This window comes from Scyliorhinus canicula, chromosome 21, assembly GCF_902713615.1.
Source record: "Scyliorhinus canicula chromosome 21, sScyCan1.1, whole genome shotgun sequence".
NCBI lineage: Eukaryota > Metazoa > Chordata > Chondrichthyes > Carcharhiniformes > Scyliorhinidae > Scyliorhinus > Scyliorhinus canicula.
This window is the reverse complement of record NC_052166.1, coordinates 18,526,746-18,551,129: the sequence shown is the minus strand read 5'-3', so window position 1 is coordinate 18,551,129 and position 24,384 is coordinate 18,526,746. Positions and strand designations below refer to the sequence as shown.

The window sequence follows — 24,384 nt, the reverse complement described above, 5'->3', positions numbered from 1 at the left end:
CCCGGTGGTCGATTACAAAGAAAGGCCTACCGCTGGGAACTCTGGGTACTTATACCCAGCCTCGGAGGCGGGGTCTACTTGCCTCTCGACCAATTGGTGAGCAGTCACATGACTAGTCCAAGCCAATCAGACGAGAGGCACATGACCAGCCAGAGCCAATGGGAAACCAGTGCTCTGCAGCAATGGCAGTGCTCCCATTCATACCACCACATTCACCCCTTGTGGAGAAAGAAGGCGGGGGGGGGGGGGTGTTGTAAAGGGAAGAGAGAGAGGGGAGGCGAGGACTGGTGGTATGAGTAGAGACAAAAGAGAAGATGGGGGCTGCCCACTGGCTCGTGGCAAAATGAACAAAACTGAATACAGTAGGGTGCAAAAAAAATTACAATAAAGTCCCATGGTTGCATCAGATGGACACGATCAGCGTGTCGGGTGCCCGTGGTGTTCTGGTGGACCGTCGCAGTGGAGCCGGTGATGTCGGGCCGATGGTCGTCCTTGCCTCCGGGAGCGTCAGTCGTAGATGTGTCTCCGTACCCCGGGCCGGTGGTGGAGATGCTGTGATCGGGGAAGAGGGGGTCTGTGCGCTGGGTCGTGGGGGCGCTGGGGGGAATTGGGGTTGGGGGGGAGGTGTTGATGTAAGGGGAGAAGGCCGCACGCCGACGGGTGCCAGGTCCCGAAGCGAGACCGTATCCTACCGACCGTTGGAATACTCCACGTACGCATACTGCGGGTTGGCGTGGAGTAACTGGACTCGCTCAACCAACGGGTCGGACTTGTGCACCCGCACATGCTTCCGGAGCAAGATGGGCCCGGGGGTGGCCAGCCATGTCGGGAGAGGGGATCCTGAGGAAGACTTCCTGGGGAAAACTAGAAGACGTTCCTGAGGTGTTTGATTAGTGGTAGTACAGAGAAGAGACCGGATTGAATGGAGGGCGTCGGGGATGACTTCTTGCCAACGGGGGATATGGAGATCTCTGGACCATAGGGCCAGCAGGATGGTCTTCCAGATGGTGCCATTCTCCCGCTTGACCTGACCGTTACCCCGGGGGTTATAACTGGTCGTCCTGCTAGAGGCAATGCCCCTGCTGAGCAGGAATTGACGCAGTTCGTCACTCATAAAGGAGGACCCCCGGTCGCTGTGGATGTACGCGGGGTGACCGAACAGGGAGAAAATGGAGAGGAGGGCCTTTATGACGGTTGTTGTGGTCATGTTGGGACAGGGGATGGCGAAAGGGAAGTGGGAGTACTCGTCAATAACACTCAAGAAATATATGTTGCGGTTGTTGGAGGGGAGGGGACCCTTGAAGTCTATACTGAGTCGTTCGAAGGGGGGGATGCCTTGATCAGATGCGCTCGTTCGGGGCGGTAGAAGTGCGGTTTGCAATCTGCGCAGATGTGGCAGTCCCTGGTGACGGCCCTGACTTCCTCAACGGAGTAGGGCAGGTGGCGGGTCTTGATAAAGTGGTAAAAACGGGTGACCCCTGGATGGCAGAGGTCCGTGTGGAGGGAGCGGAGGCGGTCAATCTGCCGCAGGCGCAGGTACTGCGGGATAGGACATCGGGAGCCTCGTTGAGCTTCCCAGGACGATACAAGATATCGTAGTTGTACGTGGACAACTCGATCTGCCACTGCCATCTTGTCGTTCTTGATCTTGCCCCTCTGTGCATTATCGAACATGAAAGCTACTGACTGTTGGTCTGTGAGGAGGGTAAACTTCCTGCCGGCCAGATAGTGCCTCCAATATCGCACAGCTTCAACTATGGCCTGTGCCTCCTTTTCCACCGAGAAGTGGCGGATTTCGTAAGCGTGGAGGGTCCTGGAGAAGAAGGCCACGGGTCTGCCCACTTGGTTCAGGGTGGCCGCCAGAGCTACGTCAGACGCGTCGCTCTCGACTTGGAATGGGAGGGACTCGTCGACAGCATGCATCGTGGCCTTTGCGATATCCGCTTTGATGCGGCTAAAGGCCTAGCGGGCCTCCATCGACAGGGGAAACGAGTTGGACTGGATGAGGGGGCGGGCTTTGTCGGCGTAGTTGGGGACCCACTGGGCGTAATAGGAGAAGAAGCCCAGGCAGCGTTTGAGGGTGTTGGGGAGAGGGAGTTCCATCGGGGGGCGCATGCGTTCGCGATCGGGGCCTATCACTCCGTTACGCACTACGTAGCCAAGGATGGCTAGACGGTCGGTGCTAAACACGCACTTATCCTTATTGTAAGTTAAATTAAGGAGTTTCGCGGTTTGGAGGAATTTTTGAAGGTTGATGTCATGGTCCTGCTGGTCGTGGCCGCAGATGGTGACGTTATCGAGATACGGGAAGGTGGCCCGTAAACCGTGCTTGTCGACCATTCGGTCCATCTCCCGTTGGAAGACCGAGACCCCATTTGTGACACCGAACGGAACCCTGAGGAAGTGGTAGAGGCGCCCATCTGCCTCAAATGCGGCGTACTTGCGGTTACTCGCGCGGATGGGGAGCTGGTGGTAGGCAGACTTAAGGTGTACCGTGGAAAAAACTTTGTACTTCGCGATCCTGTTAACCAGATTGGAAATACGGGGGAGAGGATACGCGTCCAGCTGCGTAAACCTGTTGATGGTCTGACTGTAATCAATGACCATCCGGTTTTTCTCCCCAGTCCGAACTACCAGCACTTGGGCTCGCCAGGGACTGTTGCTGGCCTCGGTAACTCCTTCCTTAATGAGCCTCTGGACCTCGGACCCGAAGAAGGTCCGGTCCTGGGCACTGTATCGTCTGCTCCGAGTGGCGACAGGTTTACAATCTGGGGTGAGATTAGCAAACAAGGAAGTGGGATCCACTTTGAGGGACGCGAGGCTGCAAACTGTAAGGGGGGGAATAGGGCCGCCGAATTGGAAGGTCAAGCTTTGTAGGTTGCACTGCAGATCTTATGTTTGACTGGGTGGATAGGGAGCGCGCAGCGTCTTACCTTGTCGGGGTGGACAAAACTTTCCGTGCTCCTGGAGTCCAGTAGGCATTTCGCCTCATGCCCGTTGAGCTGGATCGTTGTCGTAGTCTTGGCGAGCGTGCGTGGTCACGACTGGTCGAGCGTGATGGAAGCAAGTCGTGGCGAGAGTTCCAGATCCTCCTCGGTGGCAGAGTAATCGCTGGCAGGGCCTTCCGTGTAGGCCCAAGATGGCGGCGCCCAGGACCCGCATGTGGGATCGGGGCCCCAAGGTGGCGGTGCCCAGGACCCGCACGTGGAGCCGGGGCCCCAAGATGGCGGCGCCCATGACCCGCACGTGGCGTCCGGGGCCCAAGATGGCGCCGCCCGTGGGAACCTCGTGGCGGCGGGGGGGGCAATGCCAGCGGCGTCTGCGGGCCGGTCAGGGCAGCCGGGAGCGGGGGTAGGGAGGTCCGTGGGCCTGTTGCGGGGCTGGGAGATGGTCGGAGAGGATGGTGCGTGGCGCTGGGCCCTGTGAGGGCCTGGGGGGGGGGGGGGGGCGATCTGCGGTCGCTGCGCGGAACAGCAGCGACCAACTTGGTCTGGCAGACCACAGCGTAATGGCTCTTCTTCCCGCAGCTCTTACACAGAGCGGAGCGGGCTGGGCAGCGCAGGCGGGGGTGTTTGGAGAGGCCGCAAAAATAGCAGCAGGGCCCCGTTAGCTTGTTGGAGCGTCCCGCAGCGCAGGCCTGGGGGGGTGGGGGGGGGGGGGGGGGGTGGGGGGGGGAGGGGGGGAAGGGGTCAGTGGAGGATGGAGGTGGCGCGTGCCATCTTGTGGTTGCCGCGCGGCCGGGGGCGTATGCTCGGGCCTACAGGTCGGCGACCTCCAGGGAGGTTGCGAGGGTCCGTGCCTCAGCTAGGCTGAGGGCGTTCTTCTCCAGTAATCGTTGGCGGATAGAGGGGGATTGCATGCCGGCAACGTAAGCGTCTCTGATTAAAAGTTCCATGTGCTCTGTCTCAGAAACTTGGGGACAGGCGCAAATTCTCCCCAGAGCCGTCAGGGCCCGGTAAAACTCATCGAGGGACTCACCAGGGAACTGTTGTCTAGTAGTCAGGAGATGCCGTTGATGTACTTCGTTGACCAGCCAGAGCCAATGGGAAACCAGTGCTCTGCACCAATGGCAGTGCTCCCATTCATACCACATGCCCCTCATTCTTTTACAGATGGGGACAGGGGTGTGGGGGGATTTGGTGAAGATCTTTAACATTCCTCCCCACCACAGTACCTCTCTCAGTGCAACTTTGATCGACAGGTTGATGGAAATTATGCATACTAATAGAACAGCTGGTCTATCAAACCATCCCCACACATAAACCCAAACACCTCCTCCACACAACCCCCTCCATCATTACCCGGCTCCCCCATTACCCTCCCCTCCCCCTCCACCATTATCCTTCCCTCCCTCTCCATTGCCCTCCCCCCCTCCATTACCCTCCCTTCCCCTCCACCATTCCCCTCCCCTCCCCCTCCACCATTATCCTTCCCTCCCTCTCCATTGCTCCCTCTCCATTGCCCTCCCCCCTCCAATACTCTCCCCTCCCCCCTCCATTACCCTCCCCTCCCCCTCCATCACCCTCCCCTCCCCGTCCATCACCCTCCGGTCCACCTCCACCATTACCCTCCCACTCCACCATTACCCTCCCACTCCATTATCCTCCCTCCCCCTCCACCATTACCCTCACCCTCCACCATTACCCTCCCCCTTCCACCATTACCCAAACCTCCCCTTCCACCATTACCCTCCCCTTCCCCTCCGCCATTACCCTCCCCTGCCACCATTACACTCCCCTCTCCCCATTACCCTCACCTCCCCCTCCTCCATTATCCTCACCTCCCCCTCCTCCATTACCCTCCCCTCCACCATTACCTTCCCCTCCCCCTCCACCATTATCCTCCCCTCCCCTCCATTACCCTCCCCTTCCCCTCCGCCATTACACTCCCCTCTCCCCATTACCCTCACCTCCCCCTCCTCCATTATCCTCACCTCCCCCTCCTCCATTACCCTCCCCTCCACCATTACCTTCCCCTCCCCCTCCACCATTACCCCCTCCCCTTACGCCATTACCACCCTCCCCTTACACCATTACCGCCCCACCGTTACCCTCCCTCCCCCTCCATCACCCTCTCCTCCCCTCCACCATTACCCCCCGCCGCCATTACCCTCCCCTCCCTCTCCACCATTAACGTTCCCTCCACCATTACCCTGCCTCCCTCCATCATTACCCCCCTCCACCATCACTGTCCCCTCCATCATTACCCTGCCTCTCTCTCCACCGTTACCCTCCCACCCCCTCCACCATTACCCTCCCCTCCCCTCTGCCGTTACCCTCCCCTCCGCCATTACCCTCCCCTCCCCTGCTGCCATTACCCTCCCCTCCCCCATTACCCTCCCCTCCCCCTCCCCCATTACCCTCCCCTCCCCGCCGCCATTACCCTCCCCTCCCCCTCCGCCATTCCCCTCCCCTCCCTACCCACCCCTCTCCCCTCACCTCCTCCATTACCCTCACCTCCCCTCCTCCATTACTCTCACCTCCCCTCCTCCATTACCAGCACCTCCCCTCCTCCATTACCCTCACCTCCCTCCTCCATTACCAGCACCTCCCCTCCCCTCATTACCCACCCCTCTCCCCTCACCTCCCCCTCCTCCATTACCCTCACCTCCCTCCTCCATTACCCTCACCTCCCTCCTCCATTACCCTCCCCTCCACCATTACCCTCCCTCTGCACCATTACCCTCCCCTCCCACCATTATCCTCCCCCTCCACCATTACCCCCTCTCTCTCTCTCCCCCTCCATCATTACCCTAGCATTTACTCCCCCTCCACCATTACACATCCTCCCCCACCACCATTAACCGTCCTGCCCCTTCCATAATTATCCTCCTCCTGTCTCTCCAACCCTACCCTTTCTGTGAGGGTAATTTGCAAAGTTAAAGAGAGCAGTCAAGGCAATGGTTCAGGGTAGCGATACGGGTATTAATAACCAGTGTGACAGGAAGGCACAGAGTGAACAAACATTGGAGTGCACCAGTAAATAAGGTCAGAGCAGGTAAAAATAGTAAAAGAGCCAGGATTAAAGGCAGCATTTCTAAGACGATAAATGAATTGTTGGCAAAATAAATATAAATAAATATATGATAAGCATTATAGAGACATGGTTGCAAGGTGACAAAGGTTACTGTTATGAGAGGTATTTGGAAATTGGGTCTAGAAATGGGATTTAATATGTAGTGGGCAATTTAGGGGTTAAACAGACTGAGGGGAAAACTGCCAGCACGGAGTCAGAGGGATACACTCACACTTCGCCTTAATTACATTGTCCCATTCAGAATTAAACCTATTAGTGGGAACAGACAGGGTGCCCCTGTTCATACAGGTTGACGCACTCGCGATCCATTGTCATAGCGGACATTCTTGTTTGACTACCCATTAGCTCATTACAGAGTCTGATGGCCTCTCTTGTCCGTAAATCCTTTATATAAGAGTGTGAAATCACACGCCAAGATAATGATATCCCTCAGCCCTATCCCCTCCCTCAGCCCTTTCCCCTCCCTCAGCCCTTTCCCCTCCCTCAGTCTCATTCCCTCCCTCAGCCCCAACCCCTTCAGTCACATCCCCCCTCAGCCCCATCCCTTCCCTCAGCCCCAACCCCTCCTTCAGTCACATCCTCCCCAGCACAATCCCCTCCCTCAGCCCCATCCCTCCCTCTGCCCCAAACCCTCCTGTCACATCCTCCTTCAGCCCCACTCCCTCCCTCAGCCCCACTCCCTCCCTCAGCCCCATCTCCTCCCTCAGCCCCATCTCCTCCCTCAGTCACATCCTCTCCCTCAGCCACATTCCTTCCCTCAGCCACATTCCTTCCCTCAGCCACATACCCTCCCTCGGTCACATCCTCTCCCTCAGCCCTATAACCTCCCTCAGCCACATTCTTCCCTCAGCCACATACCCTCCCTCAATCACATCGTCCCTCAAACATCCTGAGCTGGCCGCATCACATCAGCTTCCCGACCCTTCCCCCCCCCCCCCCCCCCCCTCAATGTCATTGTCCCTTCTATCCGACTATCATCCAATAGGCACAGTTAGATAGTGCAGTGTACCATCTACCTCTCACAGTCTGGCGTGACTTGTCCGGGAGGGGCTGTGCGGGTGGGCAGTTAGCGCTGTAGCTCCATGAATTAGGCAAAGCCTGCTGACAGCCAACATGGGGAATCTGGGTGTGCCTGGTGCACCCAAACCACCACCTCACCCCACAAAATGGCCACCCTCAAGATAATGCTTCAAACCAAACTGCGACAGGAGAGGCTTTTCAAAACTTTTGCAAATGGGAAAGTAGATTGTGAATGCAGAAGCTTGTAAGCTTTTCCTTTATTCTTAGCCGACAGTAACCAGTAACAAATCCGTACATTTATTCACTTCTCCATTACAGAAGTGGTGAAAACATTTCAGGTGGAGCAGGAGGAAGCATTCAGTACCCGGAATGTCAATACTTGCTGCCGTGTTCATCAGTCACACGCAAAGAATAATTAAAGTACATGGTCCACAGATCACAAAATTAAACTAAACTGTCCCTCACCCAAGTGGGACAATTGGCTTTATTTTACAGCAGTTTAGGCCTGTTCGAGAAGGCCTGAAATCCAGGCCTGTCATACATTGCAGAAACTCAGAATGAACAGCCTGAGAAAGCAGGGGGTAGATTCCTAATTCCAGCCAGTGGGATCTGTTTGTTTTATGTTTGTAAATCACCGGAGCAGGAAAAGGTGCTGGTTCACATGACATAAAGCGGGAATTCTGTAAAAGCATGTTGCTCCCAAAGTGCAGGGTCGGTTGTGCACCTATTCCTCTGAGGTGCTGATAAACAGGAAACCCCGAATCAATAATAATATTTATTAGTATCACAAGTAGGCTTACATCAACAATACAAAGAAGTTACTGTGAAAAGCCCCTAGTCGCCACATTCCGGCGCCTGTTCTGGTACACTGAGGGAGAATTCAGAATGTCCAAATTACCTAAAGCACGTCTTTTGGAACTTGTGGGAGGAAACCGGAGTGCCCGGAGGAAACTCATGCAGACACGAGGAGAGCACGCAGACTCCGCACAGACAGTGACCCAAGCCGGGAATCGAACCTGGGACCCTGGCGCTGTGAAGCAACAGTGCTAACCAAATCTGTAGGGCGGTTTAAACGGTACCCTCCTTGAGAAGGAGGCAAACCGGGAGCTCTGCAGGCTTCTGCCCGATCTCTTTACACTTGTTAGAGAGTGTTTAGGAGGTCAGTACACCACGGACTAGCTCCATCATCGAACAAAGTGTTGCTAAAGAGGAAGGGGGTGGCTTGAGGGGGCAGGCAGAACTGCTTCAACCAGGCACTATTCGCATTGTATCAATTCTTATAGCACCAAGTCAAGTCTGCTGTGGCCTTCAATGGAAATGAGAGCACATAATGGCACATTATGGAGCTTTTCAATCATTCCTCCAATTTTCCTCATGGGACAATTACCCATTTCCCAAACTCATAGAGGAAGCTCGAGTGGCTTATAAATAGCAGCATCGATTGTTTGGATTGATTGGCCTATTGTGGTGCCTTGCATCCCATGTAACCTTATGTAATTCATGCTTAGCAAGTTGGCACAGTGGTTAGCACAGCTGCCTCACAGCGCCAGGGACACATGTTTGTGTCCGGCCTCGGGTGACTGTGTGGAGTTTGCACGTTCTCCCTGTGGCTGTGCGGGTTTCCTCCGGGTGCTCCGCTTTCCTCCCACAGTCCAAAGATGTGCAGGTTGAGTGGATTGGCCATTCTCAATTGTTTTTAATTTTTGATTTCTCTGTGGAAGTTTTGCTTGGGGTGGGAGGGACAGATGTTGAACCTCCTCCCACAAAATGCTCCTTTTCCTCACAATGCCAGTGCGAGGGCAGGATGATTTTAGCATGGGGTGGGGTGGTGGGGGTGGGGTGGTGGGGGGGGGGGGGGGGCAGGGGGGTGTCAGGCGAGCTGCCAGGGTTTGAAGAAGTTGCTGTTGGGAGATAAGGGGGAGAGAATCAGCAAGGCCCTGGCTGACGTGGGCCTGGGACTGGATCGTGACGGTGAAGGCCTGTAAAGACAGAATAGGGACAGGATCAACTGATTTGAATGAAATTGGATTGAGTGGGCTGAAATCTCAGCTCTCCAATGGCGAGGGGGCGGAGAATCCCCGATGCTCCACCCCCTGAAAAGCGGGGCATCGACAGCCTCAGGCAATTCCATGAGGCGCAGCTGCGATGCTCCGTCTCCGATCGGCCGAGTTCCCAATGGCGTGGGACTCTGGTCGTTGTGAACTTAGCCGGACGGCTGCGGATTCTGTCTGGCAATGCCACAGTTTGGGGGGGGGGGGGGGGGGGGGGGGCCTTATTCGGGGCGCGCGAGCGGCTGAAGGGGGGGTGCTATTTTTGCGGTTCAGGTCCGCAGGCCGAGTCCACCATGAAGAACGGCACGGCCGCTGCAGTGCACATGCACAGCCATGGAGCCGGCAATGCTCCGGGCCATATCGGCAGCTAGAGCTGGGGGCTCTACGCTGCTTCCCTGCTAGCCCCAGCAAAACGGAAAATCGGGGGTCGTTTCGCGCCAGTTTTCCAGGCGTCAAACACCAGCGTTTTCACGCCGGCGTGGGGACTTAGTCTCCCAAACGGAGAATCCAGCCCAATGTTTTTAACTCTCTTCAGTGTTGCTCATTACACTGTAGCTGGGAGCTGCACACAGTGACTGTTTTCAGAGTAGATCTGGATATTAGGAGGAAGTGAGATCTTTAATTCAGATTGCAGATTACACTGAACTGCAACAGAATTTGAATCCTATGCAAAGAAGCCCACACACTTCTCCCATTCTCTTTTCATAGGGGAGTGAATGGGTATAAACAACATAGTCATTATCAGTCTCAAAATGGCAACACAAATTAGAAAGTAGATTACACTCAGCATGTGTTCAGTGATCGAATCTCTTATCACACTGACCCAGTGGAATAGAGAGAGCTAAACCCTCTTCCTGGGAGAGCTAACTAATGCTTCACAATGGAGTACGGCTGATAGGGGGTGTCATGTTCAACATGAGGTTCTCACTGACTCTATCGTCTCACTGCCCTATGGACAATGTGACCATGGCTGAGCACTACTCTCTTTTCCAGGACCAACTCAATGTGAATACAATACAGGACTGTCCACTGGAGTGAAGAACATCGTCAGACTGAGGGAGTGTCCGGTGTAAGGGAGTGTCCAGTGTGAGGGAGTATCCAGTGTGAGGGAGTGTCCGGTGTGAGGGAGTATCCGGTGTAAGGGAGTGTCCAGTGTGAGGGAGTATCCAGTGTGAGGGAGTGTCCGGTGTAAGGGAGTGTCCAGTGTGAGGGAGTGTCTAGAGTGAGGAAGTGTCCAGAGTGAGGGAGTGTCCAGTGTGAGGGAGTGTCCAGAGTGAGGGAGTGTCCAGTGTGAGGGAGTGTCCAGTGTGAGGGAGTGTCCAGTGTGAGGGAGTGTCCAGAGTGAGGGAGTGTCCAGTGTGAGAGAGACACAGTGTCCAGTGTGAGGGAGTATCCCGTGTGAGGGAGTGTCCAGTGTGAGGGAGTGCCCAGAGTGAGGGAGTGTCCAGTGTGAGGGAGTGTCCAGTGTGAGGGAGTGTCCAGAGTGACGGAGTGTCCAGCGTGAGGGAGTGTCCAGCGTGATGGAGTGTCCAGTGTGAGGGAGTGTCCAGTATGAGGGAGTGTCCAGAGTGAGGGAGTGTCCAGAGTGAGGGAGTGTCCAGAGTGAGGGAATGTCCAGTGTGAAGGAGTGTCCAGAGTGAGGGAGTGTCCAGTGTGAGGGAGTGTCCAGAGTGAGGGAGTGTCCAGAGTGAGGGAGTGTACTGAACGAGGGAGTGTCCTGAATGAAGGAGAGTCCAGAGTGAGGGGCTGACCAAAGTGAGGGAGTGTCCTGAACGAAGGAGATCCAGAGTGAGGACCTGTCCAGAGTGAGGACTTGTCCAGAGGTCCTTTCCAGAGCGAGGGAGTGTCCAGTGTGAGGGAGTGTCCAGTATGAGGGAGTGTCCAGTGTGAGGGAGTGTCCAGAGTGAGGGAGTGTACTGAACGAGGGAGTGTCCAGAGTGAGGGAGTGTACTGAACGAGGGAGTGTCCTGAACGAGGGAGAGTCCAGAGTGAGGGGCTGACCAAAGTGAAGGAGTGTCCTGAACGAAGGAGATCCAGAGTGAGGACCTGTCCAGAGTGAGGACTTGTCCAGAGGTCCTTTTCAGACCGAGGGAGTGTCCAGAGTGAGGGAGTGTCCAGTGTGAGGGAGTGTCCAGTGTGAGGGAGTGTCCAGAGTGAGGGAGTGTCCAAAGTGAGGGAGTGTCCAGTGTGAGGGAGTGTCCAGAGTGAGGGAGCGTCCAGAGTGAGGGAGTGTCCAGAGTGAGGGAGTGTCCAGTGTGAGGGAGTGTCCAGTGTGAGGGAGTGTCCAGAGTGAGGGAGTGTCCAGAGTGAGGGAGTGTCCAGAGTGAGGGAGTGTCCAGTGTGAGGGAGTGTCCAGAGTGAGGGAGTGTCCAGTGTGAGGGAGTGTCCCGTGTGAGGGAGTGTCCAGAGTGAGGGAGTGTACTGAACGAGGGAGTGTCCTGAATGAGGGAGAGTCCAGAGTGAGGGGCTGACCAAAGTGAGGGAGTGTCCTGAACGAAGGAGATCCAGAGTGAGGACCTGTCCAGAGTGAGGACTTGTCCAGAGGTCCTTTTCAGACCGAGGGAGTGTCCAGAGTGAGGGAGTGTCCAGTGTGAGGGAGTGTCCAGTGTGAGGGAGTGTCCAGAGTGAGGGAGTGTCCAAAGTGAGGGAGTGTCCAGTGTGAGGGAGTGTCCAGAGTGAGGGAGTGTCCAGAGTGAGGGAGTGTCCAGAGTGAGGGAGTGTCCAGTGTGAGGGAGTGTCCAGTGTGAGGGAGTGTCCAGAGTGAGGGAGTGTCCAGAGTGAGGGAGTGTCCAGAGTGAGGGAGTGTCCAGTGTGAGGGAGTGTCCAGAGTGAGGGAGTGTCCAGTGTGAGGGAGTGTCCCGTGTGAGGGAGTGTCCAGAGTGAGGGAGTGTCCAGAGTGAGGGAGTGTCCAGAGTGAGGGAGTGTCCAGAGTGAGGGAGTGTCCAGAGTGAGGGAGTGTCCAGTGTGAGGGAGTGTCCAGTGTGAGGGAGTGTCCAGAATGAGGGAGTGTCCAGAGTGAGGGAGTGTCCAGAGTGAGGGAGTGTCCAGAGTGAGGGAGTGTCCAGAGTGAGGGTCTCCAGTGTGAGGGAGTGTCCAGTGTGAGGGAGTGTCCAGTGTGAGGGAGTGTCCAGAGTGAGGGAGTGTCCAGTGTGAGGGAGTATCCAGAGTGAGGGAGTGTCCAGTGTGAGGGAGTGTCCAGTGTGAGGGAGTGTCCAGAGTGAGGGAGTGTCCAGTGTGAGGGAGTATCCAGAGAGAGGGAGTGTCCAGTGTGAGGGAGTGTCCAGAGTGAGGGAGTGTCCAGTGTGAGGGAGTGTCCAGAGTGAGGGAGTGTCCAGAGTGAGGGAGTATCCAGAGTGAGGGAGTGTCCAGTGTGAGGGAGTGTCCAGTGTGAGGGAGTGTCCAGAGTGAGGGAGTGTCCAGAGTGAGGGACAGTCCAGTGTGAGGGAGTGTCCAGTGTGAGGGAGTGTCCAGTGTGAGGGAGTGTCCAGAGTGAGGGAGTGTCCGGTGTGAGGGAGTGTCCATTGTGAGGGAGTGTCCAGAGTGAGGGAGTGTCCAGTGTGAGGGAGTGTCCAGAGTGAGGGACAGTCCAGTGTGAGGGAGTGTCCAGTGTGAGGGAGTGTTCAGTGTGAGGGAGTGTCCAGTGTGAGGGAGTGTCCAGAGTGAGGGAGTGTCCGGTGTGAGGGAGTGTCCATTGTGAGGGAGTGTCCAGATGAGGGAGTGTCCAGAGTGAGGGAGTGTCCAGTGTGAGGGAGTGTCCAGTGTGAGGGAGTGTCCAGAGTGAGGGAGTGTCCAGTGTGAGGGAGTGTCCAGAGTGAGGGAGTGTCCAGTGTGAGGGAGTGTCCAGAGTGAGGGAGTGTCCAGAGTGAGGAGGCTGAAACCTCACAACCTTTAAAATCACTCGGCTGAGCAAAGCAACTCCATCATATTCAAGTGGCAGATGGAATTCAACCTTGATAAATGTGAAGTGATTCATTTTGGAAGGCCGAATTTGAATGCTGAATACAGGGTTAAAGGCAGGATTATTTGAAGTGTGGAGGAACAGAGGGATCGTACATAGATCCCTCAAAGTTTCCACCCAGGTTGATAGGGTTGTTAAGAAGGCGTACAGTGTGTTGGCTTTCATTAACAGGGGGATTGAGTTTAAGAGCTGCGAGGTTTTGCTGCAGCTTTATAAAACTCTAGTTAGACCACACTTGGAATATTGTGTCCAGTTCTGGTCGCATCATTATAGGAAGGAATTGGATGCTTTGGAGAAGGTGCCGAGGAGATTTACCAGGATGCTGCCTGGATTGGAGGGTGTGTCTTATGAAGAAAGGTTGAGGGAGCTAGGGCTTTTCTCACTGGAGCGAAGAAGGCAGAGAGGTGACTTGATAGAGGTGTACAAGGTGATGAGAGGCATGGATGGAGTGGGTAGCCAGAGACTTTTCCCCAGGGTGGAAATGGCTGTCACGAGGGGACATAATTTTAAGGTGATTGGAGGAAGGTACATGGGAGATGTCAGCGGTAGGTTCTTTACACAGAGAGTGGTGGGTGTGTGGAATGCACTGCCAGCAGAGGTCAGAGTCATGAGGGACATTTAAGCGACTCTTAGACAGGCAGATGGACAGCAGTAGATTGAAGGGGTGTAGGTTAGGTTGATCTTAGATGAGGATAAATGGTCGGCACAACATCGTGGGCCGAAGGGCCTGCACTATGCTGTACTGTTCTATGTTCTATGATATGGAACATATGCTGGAAAATGGAAATGTCAGTGCAGATTCGATGGGACGAAAGGCCTTTTCTGCGATGTTTGACTCTATGTGGGTCTATCCAGAGTGAGGGTCTTTCCAGAGTGAGGGTCTTTCCAGAGTGAGGGTCTTTCCAGAGTGAGGATATTTCCAGAGTGAGGTTCTGTCCACAGTGAGGGTCTTTCCAGAGTGAGGGTCTTTCCAGAGTGAGGGTCTTTCCAGAGTGAGGGTCTTTCCAGAGCGAGGGTCTTTCCAGAGTGAGGTTCTGTCCACAGTGAGGATCTTTCCAGAGTGAGGGTCTTTCCAGAGTGAGGGTCTTTCCAGAGTGAGGGCCTGTCCAGAGTGAGGGTCTGTCCAGAGTGAGGTTCTGTCCAGAGTGAGGGGCTGTCCCGAGTGAGGTTCTGTCCAGAGTGAGGTTCTGTCCAGAGTGAGGTTCTGTCCAGAGTGAGATTCGGTCCAGAGTGAGGGGCTGTCCAGAGTGAGGGGCTATCTAGAATAAGGGACTGTCCAGAATGAGGGTCTGTCCAGAGGGAGGGGATGTCTAGAGTGAGGGGTTTTATCGGCAATACCATATTTGTCTGGTTGAAGCCAGCATTCACTCTCTTTCCCTTTTCACGAGTAGAATCACAGAATCTGCACAGTGCAGGAGGCCACCATTGTGTCTGCACCGATCCTCTGAAAGAGCTTGCTCCCCAGATCCACTCCCCTGCCCCATCCCTGTAACCCCACCTAACCTTTAGACAATAAGGAGCAATTTATCACAGCCAATCCCCCTAACCTGCACATCTTTGGACTGTGGGAGAAAACCGGAGCACCCGGAGGTTATAAACGGTGACTTCGCCGTCACAACAAAAAGTTTTCAGCTGGACAGTGACTGGCAGCTAATAAAGTGTCATGGATCGTGACCATCCTGTCGCCAACGCCCCCACCCTCCCTCCAACCCTCCGATGTGGATAAACATTTCACCAGGTAAGCTGGTCAGTCACACTGGTGAACACGGACAGACACTGGGGGCAGTGGTGAATAGCGGACACCTTCCTTTAGGCACGTTGGTTTGCTCTGCTCCACCAGAATTATTAGTGAAAGTCTGACTCCGTGTGACAGGAGGAGACGTGTCATCGAGGGAACCTAGCCGGACCTCGCCTTGTTGTTGGGCCTGGTGTACGGGACGGGAGCCTGGGCTCTGGCTGTTCAACGCAACAAATTCACTTTGGAGCCAACGTGCTTGCAGCCATGAACAGAGTACTGGCGCTTGCCCACAGAGTAATAGTTCAACTCTCTGGACAGCTCGTCCAGTTGACTGGTGTCTGGGTAGAAACCCTCTCTCATCATCTCCTCGAGGAAACAGTCTTGTATGTGGGTCCTCTCCAGTAAAGTGAAGGGTACAATATCTGCGTGCTCCCACAGTGGGTGCGAATGGGTCAGCAAGGATTGGACAATGAAAAGAAGCTCTTGCGATTTTGTCGTCTGCCTCATCATCCCGCTGGAGGCGTTCTGGAGGACAAACTTTGTGATCTCCCCCTGCCCATAGTTGCTGATCAAGACATACACGGCGTTGAGAAATTCATTGGGTTGGTCGGGCCTGAAGTAGCTTTGCAGGAAGTCCAACAGGGCTGGTTGCATGAACTCCACCTCATCGAAGATGAGCAGTGGGATCTTCTCCTCCTCCTCGGCCCGGCTGACCATATCGGTGATGCCCCCCGCCAGCTCCTGCAGGCAGCCGGTGACATTGTCCTGCTCTGGGCAGTGATGCAGCACAAAGTACTGGTAAACCAAGTGGTCACTCAGCACCGAGCGGAAGTGCTTGGCCAGCAGCCTGCCAACCAGGCTCTTGCCCACCCCCACCGGGCCATTGAGGGACAGGACCAGCGGCTTGTTGTGAATGTGGGTGGCCAGGTAGTCATTGAGTACATCCATCAGGCTGTCGATGGCAACCGCCTGCCCAAAGACCTCCCTCTTGAGGGTTTTCTCCAGGCCGGCCAGGTCGTATTTGAGCACGTTGTCATCCAGGTTCTCAATGGCATTGTAGATCTGAAAGAACACAATGAGAATCAGGAGGAAGAGGCAGTTCTTGGCCTTGCTTTTCTTCTTCTCGGGCAGGTACCTCTTGCTGTCACTGGGGTACAGCACTTTGGGCCGTTTGCTGGAGCGACGCCTCCTCATGGTTTTGGGGGGGATTTTCTCGAAGGTGAAGTACTCGGCTGCCTTGGTTCTGTGTCTCAGGCCTCGCTCCGAGGCCTCTTGCCCCTTGGGGGTTAGGTAGTGGCCGATGGCCCTGCTCCCTGTACCCTTGAGCCCCGCGGGCTCATTGTGATCGGCGGCCACCTGCTTCCTCTTCATGCTCAGGTATTTGTGGCGAATGCGATAGGCCGCTCTCAGCGGGGATGTCACCGTGGAGATCTGTTGCCTGGTGACGGGCAGGGCTTTGTGCGCGGGCTCCCTTGGGGGCTGTGTGACCTCCATCACCGCCTCCTGACCCTCGCAGCCCAGGGCCTGCTGGACCTACAACAACAACAACAACTTGCATTGATATAGCACCTTAATGTAATAAGCACGCTTCACGCAGGTGACACCAAGCCACATGTGGAAATATTGGGGCCAATTTATTGAAAGCTTGGCCAAACTGATGAGTTTAAAGAGGCATCTTTCGATGGAGAGAGGGCGGGAAGCCCTTTAGGGAGGGAATTCCAGAGCTAAGGGCCGTCAATGATGGAGGGATGAAAAGCAGGGATGTGGAAAAAGCAAGAATTGGTGGGACACAAGATAAAGAAATGCTACAGTCATAAATCTGGACATCAACAATGACCCTTCATCACTTAGATGAAAACCCATGAGCCTGTTGACCATGTGCTCCAAGGACAGTAATGGAGGTGGTATGGGGATAGGGTGGGGGTCATGCCTCGTATGCCATGGGAAACTGCAATGCAATGGGGTCTCACTTGGCTGCCCGATGCCAATCTGTGCCTAGGTGAGTGCCCTCTCTACGTGCCCACCAACCAGGTCCAGTGGTCCCTCTGCGGTCTTTTCTCTCTCCCTGCAGTTATGCCCTGCCTTCTCCTGCGGGGGGTGGGGGTGGGTGGGGGGAAGAGACAGAAATCCTGACAGCACAGGGGATGGGAAGCTGGCCAGGGCACGTGGCCGTGGTGGCTGGTATGGGTGCTGTCATGTGGTGCTGGGTGGGTAGCGAACACACTGCCAGCGGGTGAGCTTCGGTCTCCCTCTGGGTGAGGGCTACGGGTGTTTGAGATGGGGGGGTTGTGTCAGGGGCTCAGTGCTGCCTCCTCACCCTGGCTGCCCTGAGGAGGTTGTGCAGCTTTTCCGGCACTGCTGGCCATCCTGGCATTGGGCCTCACGGCGCTCACAGCCTCTGCTACCTGCGCCCAGGCCCAGTGGCAGCTTCCTTCCCACCCCGGATAACAGGGTGGGCCGCCTTTCCTCCATGGTGTCAACAGGGTCTCCAGCCCGGCGTCTGCAAATCGCCGTGCCGCTCCCCACCTTTCATGATGTGGAGATGCCGGCGTTGGACTGGGGTGAGCACAGTAAGAAGTCTTACAACACCAGGTTAAAGTCCAACAGGTTTGTTTCCAATCACTAGCTTTCGGAGCACTGCTGCTTCCTCAGGTGAATCCAAGAAAAGGCCATTTTATCTCAGTTCTGCACTCCCAATGTGTCCTGTCACATAGCCTCTACATGTGTGCCTCTGCTGAGGAAAGGTTCTGGAAAGATCCCCCTTCCCCTCACCAGAGGCAAGCTGACAGAAACGGGGCAGGCAGTGCTGGGAAAGTGTTTGCTGTTGACACAATATCAGGAAGTCCTGTTCATAAAAGCTTCGGCTCGGCAGCGAGATTTCCCCTCCCCCGCCCTCCCTCCAACACACACACACACACTCAGTACAGGAAGGGCGGCCAATCCAACGGGTCAAAGTTGAGGGTTCTCACCAGGCCAGGGTCTCCACAAACAGGAGAGGAGATTGAAAGTGGTTCCAAGAGCAGAGAGCTGTGACAATCGATCTCCTGAGCCTGGGGCAGCAGCACAGTGCAGACTGTGTGTCCAGAATGGGAGAGAGCTAAGTTGTGTCAGCCTACTTCCTGAAGCCTCTGCAAACCTATGTGGATTCATGAGCTCTCTGGACCATACCTTAACATCCTGGATTTAACTAACAGAACAATCATAGCATCGCAAAACGATACAGCAAAGGAGGATGCCATTCAGCCCATCTTTTCTATGCCAACTCTTTGAAAGAGCTTCATCTCACTGCTCATTCTGCATAACCCAAACTTGTTTTTCTTTTTCAACTAACGACTCGACTGCTTTTGGATATTTCTGACTAAAACCAGTTGCGCAAATACAAGTTCTTCTCATATATCTTTGGCTATTTTGTAAATTGCTTTAAATCTAGGTCCCAACGCTCCTCCCAATGGAAACTATTTCAGTCCATCTGTCAAAGCCCTGCAGCGTTTTGAACACCTCGACTCAATCTCCAGTTTGCATTCCCTGCTTGAAATGAAACAACATCTGTTAACTCTCCGAGTAATGGAAGTCCCATAGCCCTTAAGAACAGCATTCAACTTTGAAAAAATATCATTCCTGGAATGTGGGCGTTGCTGGCTGGGCCAGTATTAATGGTCCATCCCTAATTGCCCTTGAGAAGGTGGTGGTGAGCCGCCTTCTTAAACTGCTGCAGTCCTGAGGTGTAGGCACACCTACTGTGCTGTTAGGGAGGGAGTTCTGGGATTTTGACTCAGTGAGAGTGAAGTCAGGTAGGCGAGTGATTTGAAGGGGGACTTACAGGTGATGTGGTGTTTCCAGGTATTCGCTGCTTTGTCCTTCTAGATGGTAAAGGCTGCAGATTTGAAAGGTGCTGTGGAAGGAGTTTGGGTGAGTTGCTGCATTGCATTTATAGGTGGGTGGCTCTGTGGCGCAATGGTTAGCACTGCCGTCTCACGGCGCCGAGGACCCGGGTTCGATCCCGATCCTGGGTCACTGTCCGTGTGGTGTTTGCACATTCTCCCCGTGTCTGCGTGGGTCTCACCCCCACAACCCAAATACGTGCACGGTCGGTGGACTGGACACGCAAAATTGCCCTTTCATTGGAAAGGCATTTTAAATTTAAAAAAATCTTACATGGTAATAAATGTGGCCCAGCATTTACCGATCCCTAAGTTTGAGTGGATGTTGTTTGTGAAGCTATTTCAAGGGGTAGTTAAGAGTCAACCATATCTCTGTGGGTCTGGAGACATTTTTTTTTTATTCGTTCACGGGATGTAGGCATCGCTGGGTCAGCATTTATTGCCCATCCCTAATTGCCCTTAAGGGGGCAGTTAAGAGTCAACCACATTGCTGTGGGTCTGGAGTCACATGTAGGCCAGACCAGGTAAGGATGGTAGAGTTCCTTCCCTAAAGGACATTAGTGAACCAGATGGGCTTTTATGACAGTCAACAATGGTCATCATTAAACTTTTAATTACAGATTTGTTTTTTGATATTGAATTCAAGTTTCGCCATCTGCAGTGGCAGGATTCGAACCCGGGTTACTCTGGGTTTATAGTTTACTAGTCCAGTGACAATACCACAACGCCCCTGCCTCCCCCATCTTGTAGCCTCTACTGTGGTTTGGCGGTGGAGGGAGTGAATGTTGAAGGGGATGCCAATTAAGCTGATTTATTCTCCTAGGTGGCACTGAGCTCCTTGAGCATTGTTAGAGCTGCTGTTCTAAGCATAGAACATAGAGCGTTACAGCGCAGTACAGGCCCTTCGGCCCTCGATATTGCGCCGACTGTGAAACCCCTCTAAAGCCCATCTACACTATTCCCTTATCGTCCATATGCCAATCCAATGACCATTTGAATGGGTTTAGTACGAGTAATCAAATAACCCGCAATGATCGGCTGCCCCAAAGGTTTGTGACCATCCTCCACCTGCCCCATGATGACAATGCAAGCTACAGACCCATTCGGACTGGGGTCAAGCAAGGCTGCGTCATCACACCGCTCTTCTCAATCTTCCTTGCTGCTATCTTACCCTGGGCAAGCTCCACACTGGAGTGGAGCTGAACTACAGAACGCACAGGAACCAGTTCAACCCCCCCAAAATTCTGATCACGGTAACAAAACCCACCAGGAAATTCAATGGGAATATCTCTGCTATGCAAGTGGTTCGAATGTGGAACTCGATCCCACGTGTAATGAAGAATGAATGTATTTCGGAGGATGATAGGTAAGTGTGTGAGGGGCAAAGGGACAGGTGATAGGGTGAGATGAAGTAGAGATGCATTTATTGCTCATCCCTAATTGCCCCTCGAGAAGGCGGCACTGAGCTCCTTGAGCATTGTTAGAGCTGCTGTTCTAAGCATAGAACATAGAGCATTACAGCGCAGTACAGGCCCTTCGGCCCTCGATGTTGCACCTCGAAGGTGGTGGCAAGCCGCCTTCTTGAACCGCTGCATCCCTGTGTGTAGGTACACCCACAGTGCTGTGAGGAAGAAAATTCCAAGGTTTTGACTCAGCCACAGTAAAGGAACGGCGATATATTTCAAAGTCAGGGTGGTAAGGAGAACCTCCAAGTGGCGGTGTTCCCACATGTCTGCCGTCCTTGTCCTTCTTAGTGGTAGGTCACGGGTTTGGACGTCTAACAGTCTAACAATGTTTCATGTGGAGACAGTGCAGTCTGTGCTGCAGAGGGAGCTGAGTGTATCACAGTGGGCCCACGGAGCTTGAGAGACCAGAAGGTCGTGGCTCCCCATCTGGGCTCCAGCTGTGTCCAGCTGTGAAGGGCGGGATCGCCACATTGTGCCAAAGAGGCCTTGGATTGGGGTGGAAATTGCCCATGTGTGGCTTTGATGTGGGTCTGTTCACACATGGAGGTCAGTGGTTTGCCTGACAGATTGCAGCAGATTGGGAGCCCACAAGATATTGGAATGTCTGACGGGGGTATGGGATCCTTGCCGACAAGCTGAGTTCTCTCACCAGCATTCAGTCCAAACGTGGACTCTGCAATCTCTGCGTGCTCTCCACTCGAGTCACTGTTCGCAATCTGGATGCTTCTAGAAACTGACTGGATAATTCCCCCAGCTTTCCACAGATGGAGCCATCAGTGGTCTGCAACATAAAAGCAGATTTCGGTCATAGGTGTGGCTCATTAGGCTTAATTTCAAAACATTGTGAATTATTGGCTTCCAGACTCCTGTATCTCATAGCGACATTAACATCAAACATAAAGGCACCCAGTGCCGGACAGACTGGTTCAAAACTGGGCTATTCAGCATAAAACCTGCCCCGAAGGAGCTGCAATGAATTTCATTGACACGTTCACTCCCAACTGCACCCTGTTGACCAAACTCAGACACCCCCTTCCTTCCAGGGAATTCCTGCACCACTATCGCCTCCCCGCCTCGGCCACACACAAAGGGCACCAAAGGAGTGATCACACCGTCCCATTCCTCTATCCCCCCCCTGTGCTCGCTGACCGACACTGACTCCCCACCAAACAACCCCTCAAGTTTAAAATTCTCACCCCGGCTTCCAAATCCCTCCGCAGCCAGGCCCCATCCCTATAATCTCCTAACCTCCTCCAAACCCACAATGCAAAATCTCTTGTGCATGCCCGCTCCCCATCACTGGCAGAGCTGCCTTCATCCATTCAGGTCCATAGCTCTGGGGTTCCCTCCCTAAACCCGAGGCACTTTCAGATCTTTCCACTATCTCAAATATATCTATCCACCTTGGTTCTCCTCTGAGAGAGTGTTGTTAGGTAAAGGGTAAACCTGCACTATCTCCTCTTTGGGGAGCATCCTTGGTGTCTTCCTCTCTAGCCAACTGTATTCCTGGTAGCACCACGTCAAATTCAGTTTACTAACCCTCTTGAGAAGCACTTTGGGATGATGCACTGCATTACAAACACTATGTAAATGCAAGTTGTTGTTGTTGCAACTCCTGTAAAAAAAAACCCTCTCAAGGGGATTTGCAGAGTATGAAACATTCCGACATCACATATTAAACTCTTTGGAAGGTGAACTATATAGAAACCATGCCTCGCTGTAGATTAACACAGCTCTACACCCATCAGAGGAAAAAATTAACTACTTTTTATCATCCTTTGTTTTCGGTTGAGAATTAATCTCCATCCTGCCGCTGATAATCATTCACCCACAATGAATAGTGTCCCTGGAGGCAACATGAATGAGGCAGCAGCGTTGTCAGATCTGAGCTACTTGGAACATGATATGAAGTGCAATAGTACATTTACAGACATGTGCAGAAAACACGTATGCTCACACACGGACACACACACAGAGACACACAGACACACACAAGTGCATGCAAAGACACACACAGATACGCACACACAGGCACACAGAAACAGAGACACACACACACAAGTGCATGCAAAGACACACACACAGATGCAGTTACACAGATACACAAATGCACACAGGCGCAGAGACAGACACAGGTTCATGCAGACATACACAGATGCACGCACAGGCGCAGAAACAGACACACACACACAGGTTCACCCACAGATACACACACACACATGCACGAAACACACAGAGACACACACACAAATGCACAGACTCGTGCATGCACAGACACACACACACAGATGCACACACAGACACACACAATTGCACAAACAGACGCACACACATGAATGCACAGGCACACTCACACAGATACACACAGACATACAAACATGCATAGTGAGGGTGGAAAGTACACAGATTAGGGGTAATGCATTCAGTAAGGACATAGCACATTGCTCACCATTTACAGATCATATACCATTGGATACAAGTTCCACTCTGTTAAATTTTCAAAGTTGTGTTTCAGATTAAGCAATGTCTGCAAGGAAGGACTTTGATGTGTTAGAATGTGCACAACTCCAGTTAGTTGGAAGCCTGGGGTGCAAAAGGAGGCGGGTTCCATCGAACTGCAGCAATTACTGGGAAACAGCTAACACAAGACCATTAACCCTTTCAGAGCTCATTGTGACTGCAGCAACATTTAAATGTTGACGTTGCAACGTTAAGAAGAACAAGTGGCTGACAGAGAGAGCAGGAGCAGACATCTGTCGCTGTCACACTCAGCGTCAGATAGGGATTGGAACACGAATTGGGAGGACTGATTTTGTTGTGGATAATTAACAGCAGATGTTTCCTTACTGCCGCTGCGGTGATTACCCTGGCTCCTCCGGTCCGACCGGAGCCCCTGGTGCTCTGGGGCACACCTGTCTCTCGGCACCAGACCCCAGCACACCTCGCCCGTTCAGTGGCACTGCCTACCTGTCAATACAGCGTATCACCCTCGCGGTCAGAGGGGGGGAGGGGGGATCACAGCCTTCAGCTGGCACATTGACGGAAGCTTCTAGAGCAGAAATTTTTTTAAAAGTTTCCAGCAGCACACAATACTGCAAGCTGAACACAGCCAAGACAAACAGAAGTGCAGAGTCACCAGCATCTAACCACAGGTTCAGAAATAAAACCATTTCCTTCCCAAGTCCTCTCCCACGACAACGTGAATAGTGTACGACACTCTGAGCATGGTGATTGGACCATTGGAGTTAATGGGTAGCGCCCAGTCTTTCAATATCGAGAAGTGCCCAGATTTTAGTTGCGAAATAGGCCCTGCCCAGACATTCATTCATTGACATCCCACCTCTGTACAAGCAAATAAAAACCTGTATTGTAGAATCATGCAGCCATATCGCACAGGAGGAGGCCATTCAGCCCATCACAGGGAGACATCCAATTCGCTCCACTCCACCTTTTCCAAATTCTTCAACATGGGGCGTGTTGGCCATCCCTAATTGCCCTTGAGGGCAATGTGTCAACCAGATTGTTGTGGGTCTGGGTTCACATGTAGGCCAGTCTGTATCAGGGTGGCAGGCTTCCGTTCCGAAAGGATTCTGGTGAAGCGGGAGAAATTCCCGACGGCGGGTTCCACTTGTGGTTTTTAAAATGGGGGAGACGGACGTCGTGGCTGCTGAGGGAAAGAGAGGAGGTAGGACCTGCTCCCAGAGGCGTGGGCTGGCGGCTCTGCAGTTGGCATGGCTGGCTGGGGAGTGGGGGGGGGCGCGTCTGACAAGGCCGGGGGACAAGTGGCATGTGAGGGTCGTGGGGTCGGGGTGACCCCTCTCGACTGGGGTGTCCAGAATGGACCGCCACTGCCGCAGCCTGCAAGGCAGCCATCTTGCTGCCTAACCCACTGACTGCCCTCTGTGGCCCGTGGTTGCGCACAGTGACGCCAACTGTACGGGTGCCCCCACCACAAAACTCTCCATCCACCCCACCAACCCTCCCTCCCACCCACTATCGGACCCTCCCACTGGCGGGGCATCACGCGGCCCTCAGAAGGGCAATGCCCACGGTAACCCCTGAAGGAGGGCAATGGACGGGGGCCACAGAGCTTACCAGCCACCAGGGTGCTGGCAGGGAACCGAGGACAGAGGCTCGGGGATACCGTGTAGCCTGGTGGACTTGTTTGGGCACAGGGGCATGCACCGTGTTAACGTGTCTGCCTTCCACCTTTCACCCCCCTGCAGACAATGGA

General features: G+C 53.9%; 1 protein-coding gene across 7 annotated transcripts in view; it reads right to left on the bottom strand.

Moving 5' to 3' along the window:
* Nucleotides 1-13,770: 13,770 nt before the first annotated feature.
* The window catches only part of LOC119955783 (torsin-4A-A-like), a 120,178-nt gene continuing 109,564 nt past the window's right edge, over nucleotides 13,771-24,384 (bottom strand). For 5 of the 7 annotated variants that reach the window (XM_038782348.1, XM_038782345.1, XM_038782344.1 and 2 more), the window contains 2 exons: nucleotides 20,800-20,931; nucleotides 13,771-16,336 (listed from right to left, as the gene is read on the bottom strand). In XM_038782348.1, the coding sequence (XP_038638276.1) occupies nucleotides 15,026-16,336; nucleotides 20,800-20,805 (1,317 nt within the window). In that variant the 5' untranslated portion in view covers nucleotides 20,806-20,931 and the 3' untranslated portion in view covers nucleotides 13,771-15,025. Of the gene's footprint in view, nucleotides 16,337-20,799; nucleotides 20,932-22,599; nucleotides 22,982-23,117; nucleotides 23,323-24,384 lie in introns of those variants that run through there. The other 2 variants (XM_038782343.1, XM_038782342.1) reach the window with 2 other exon arrangements.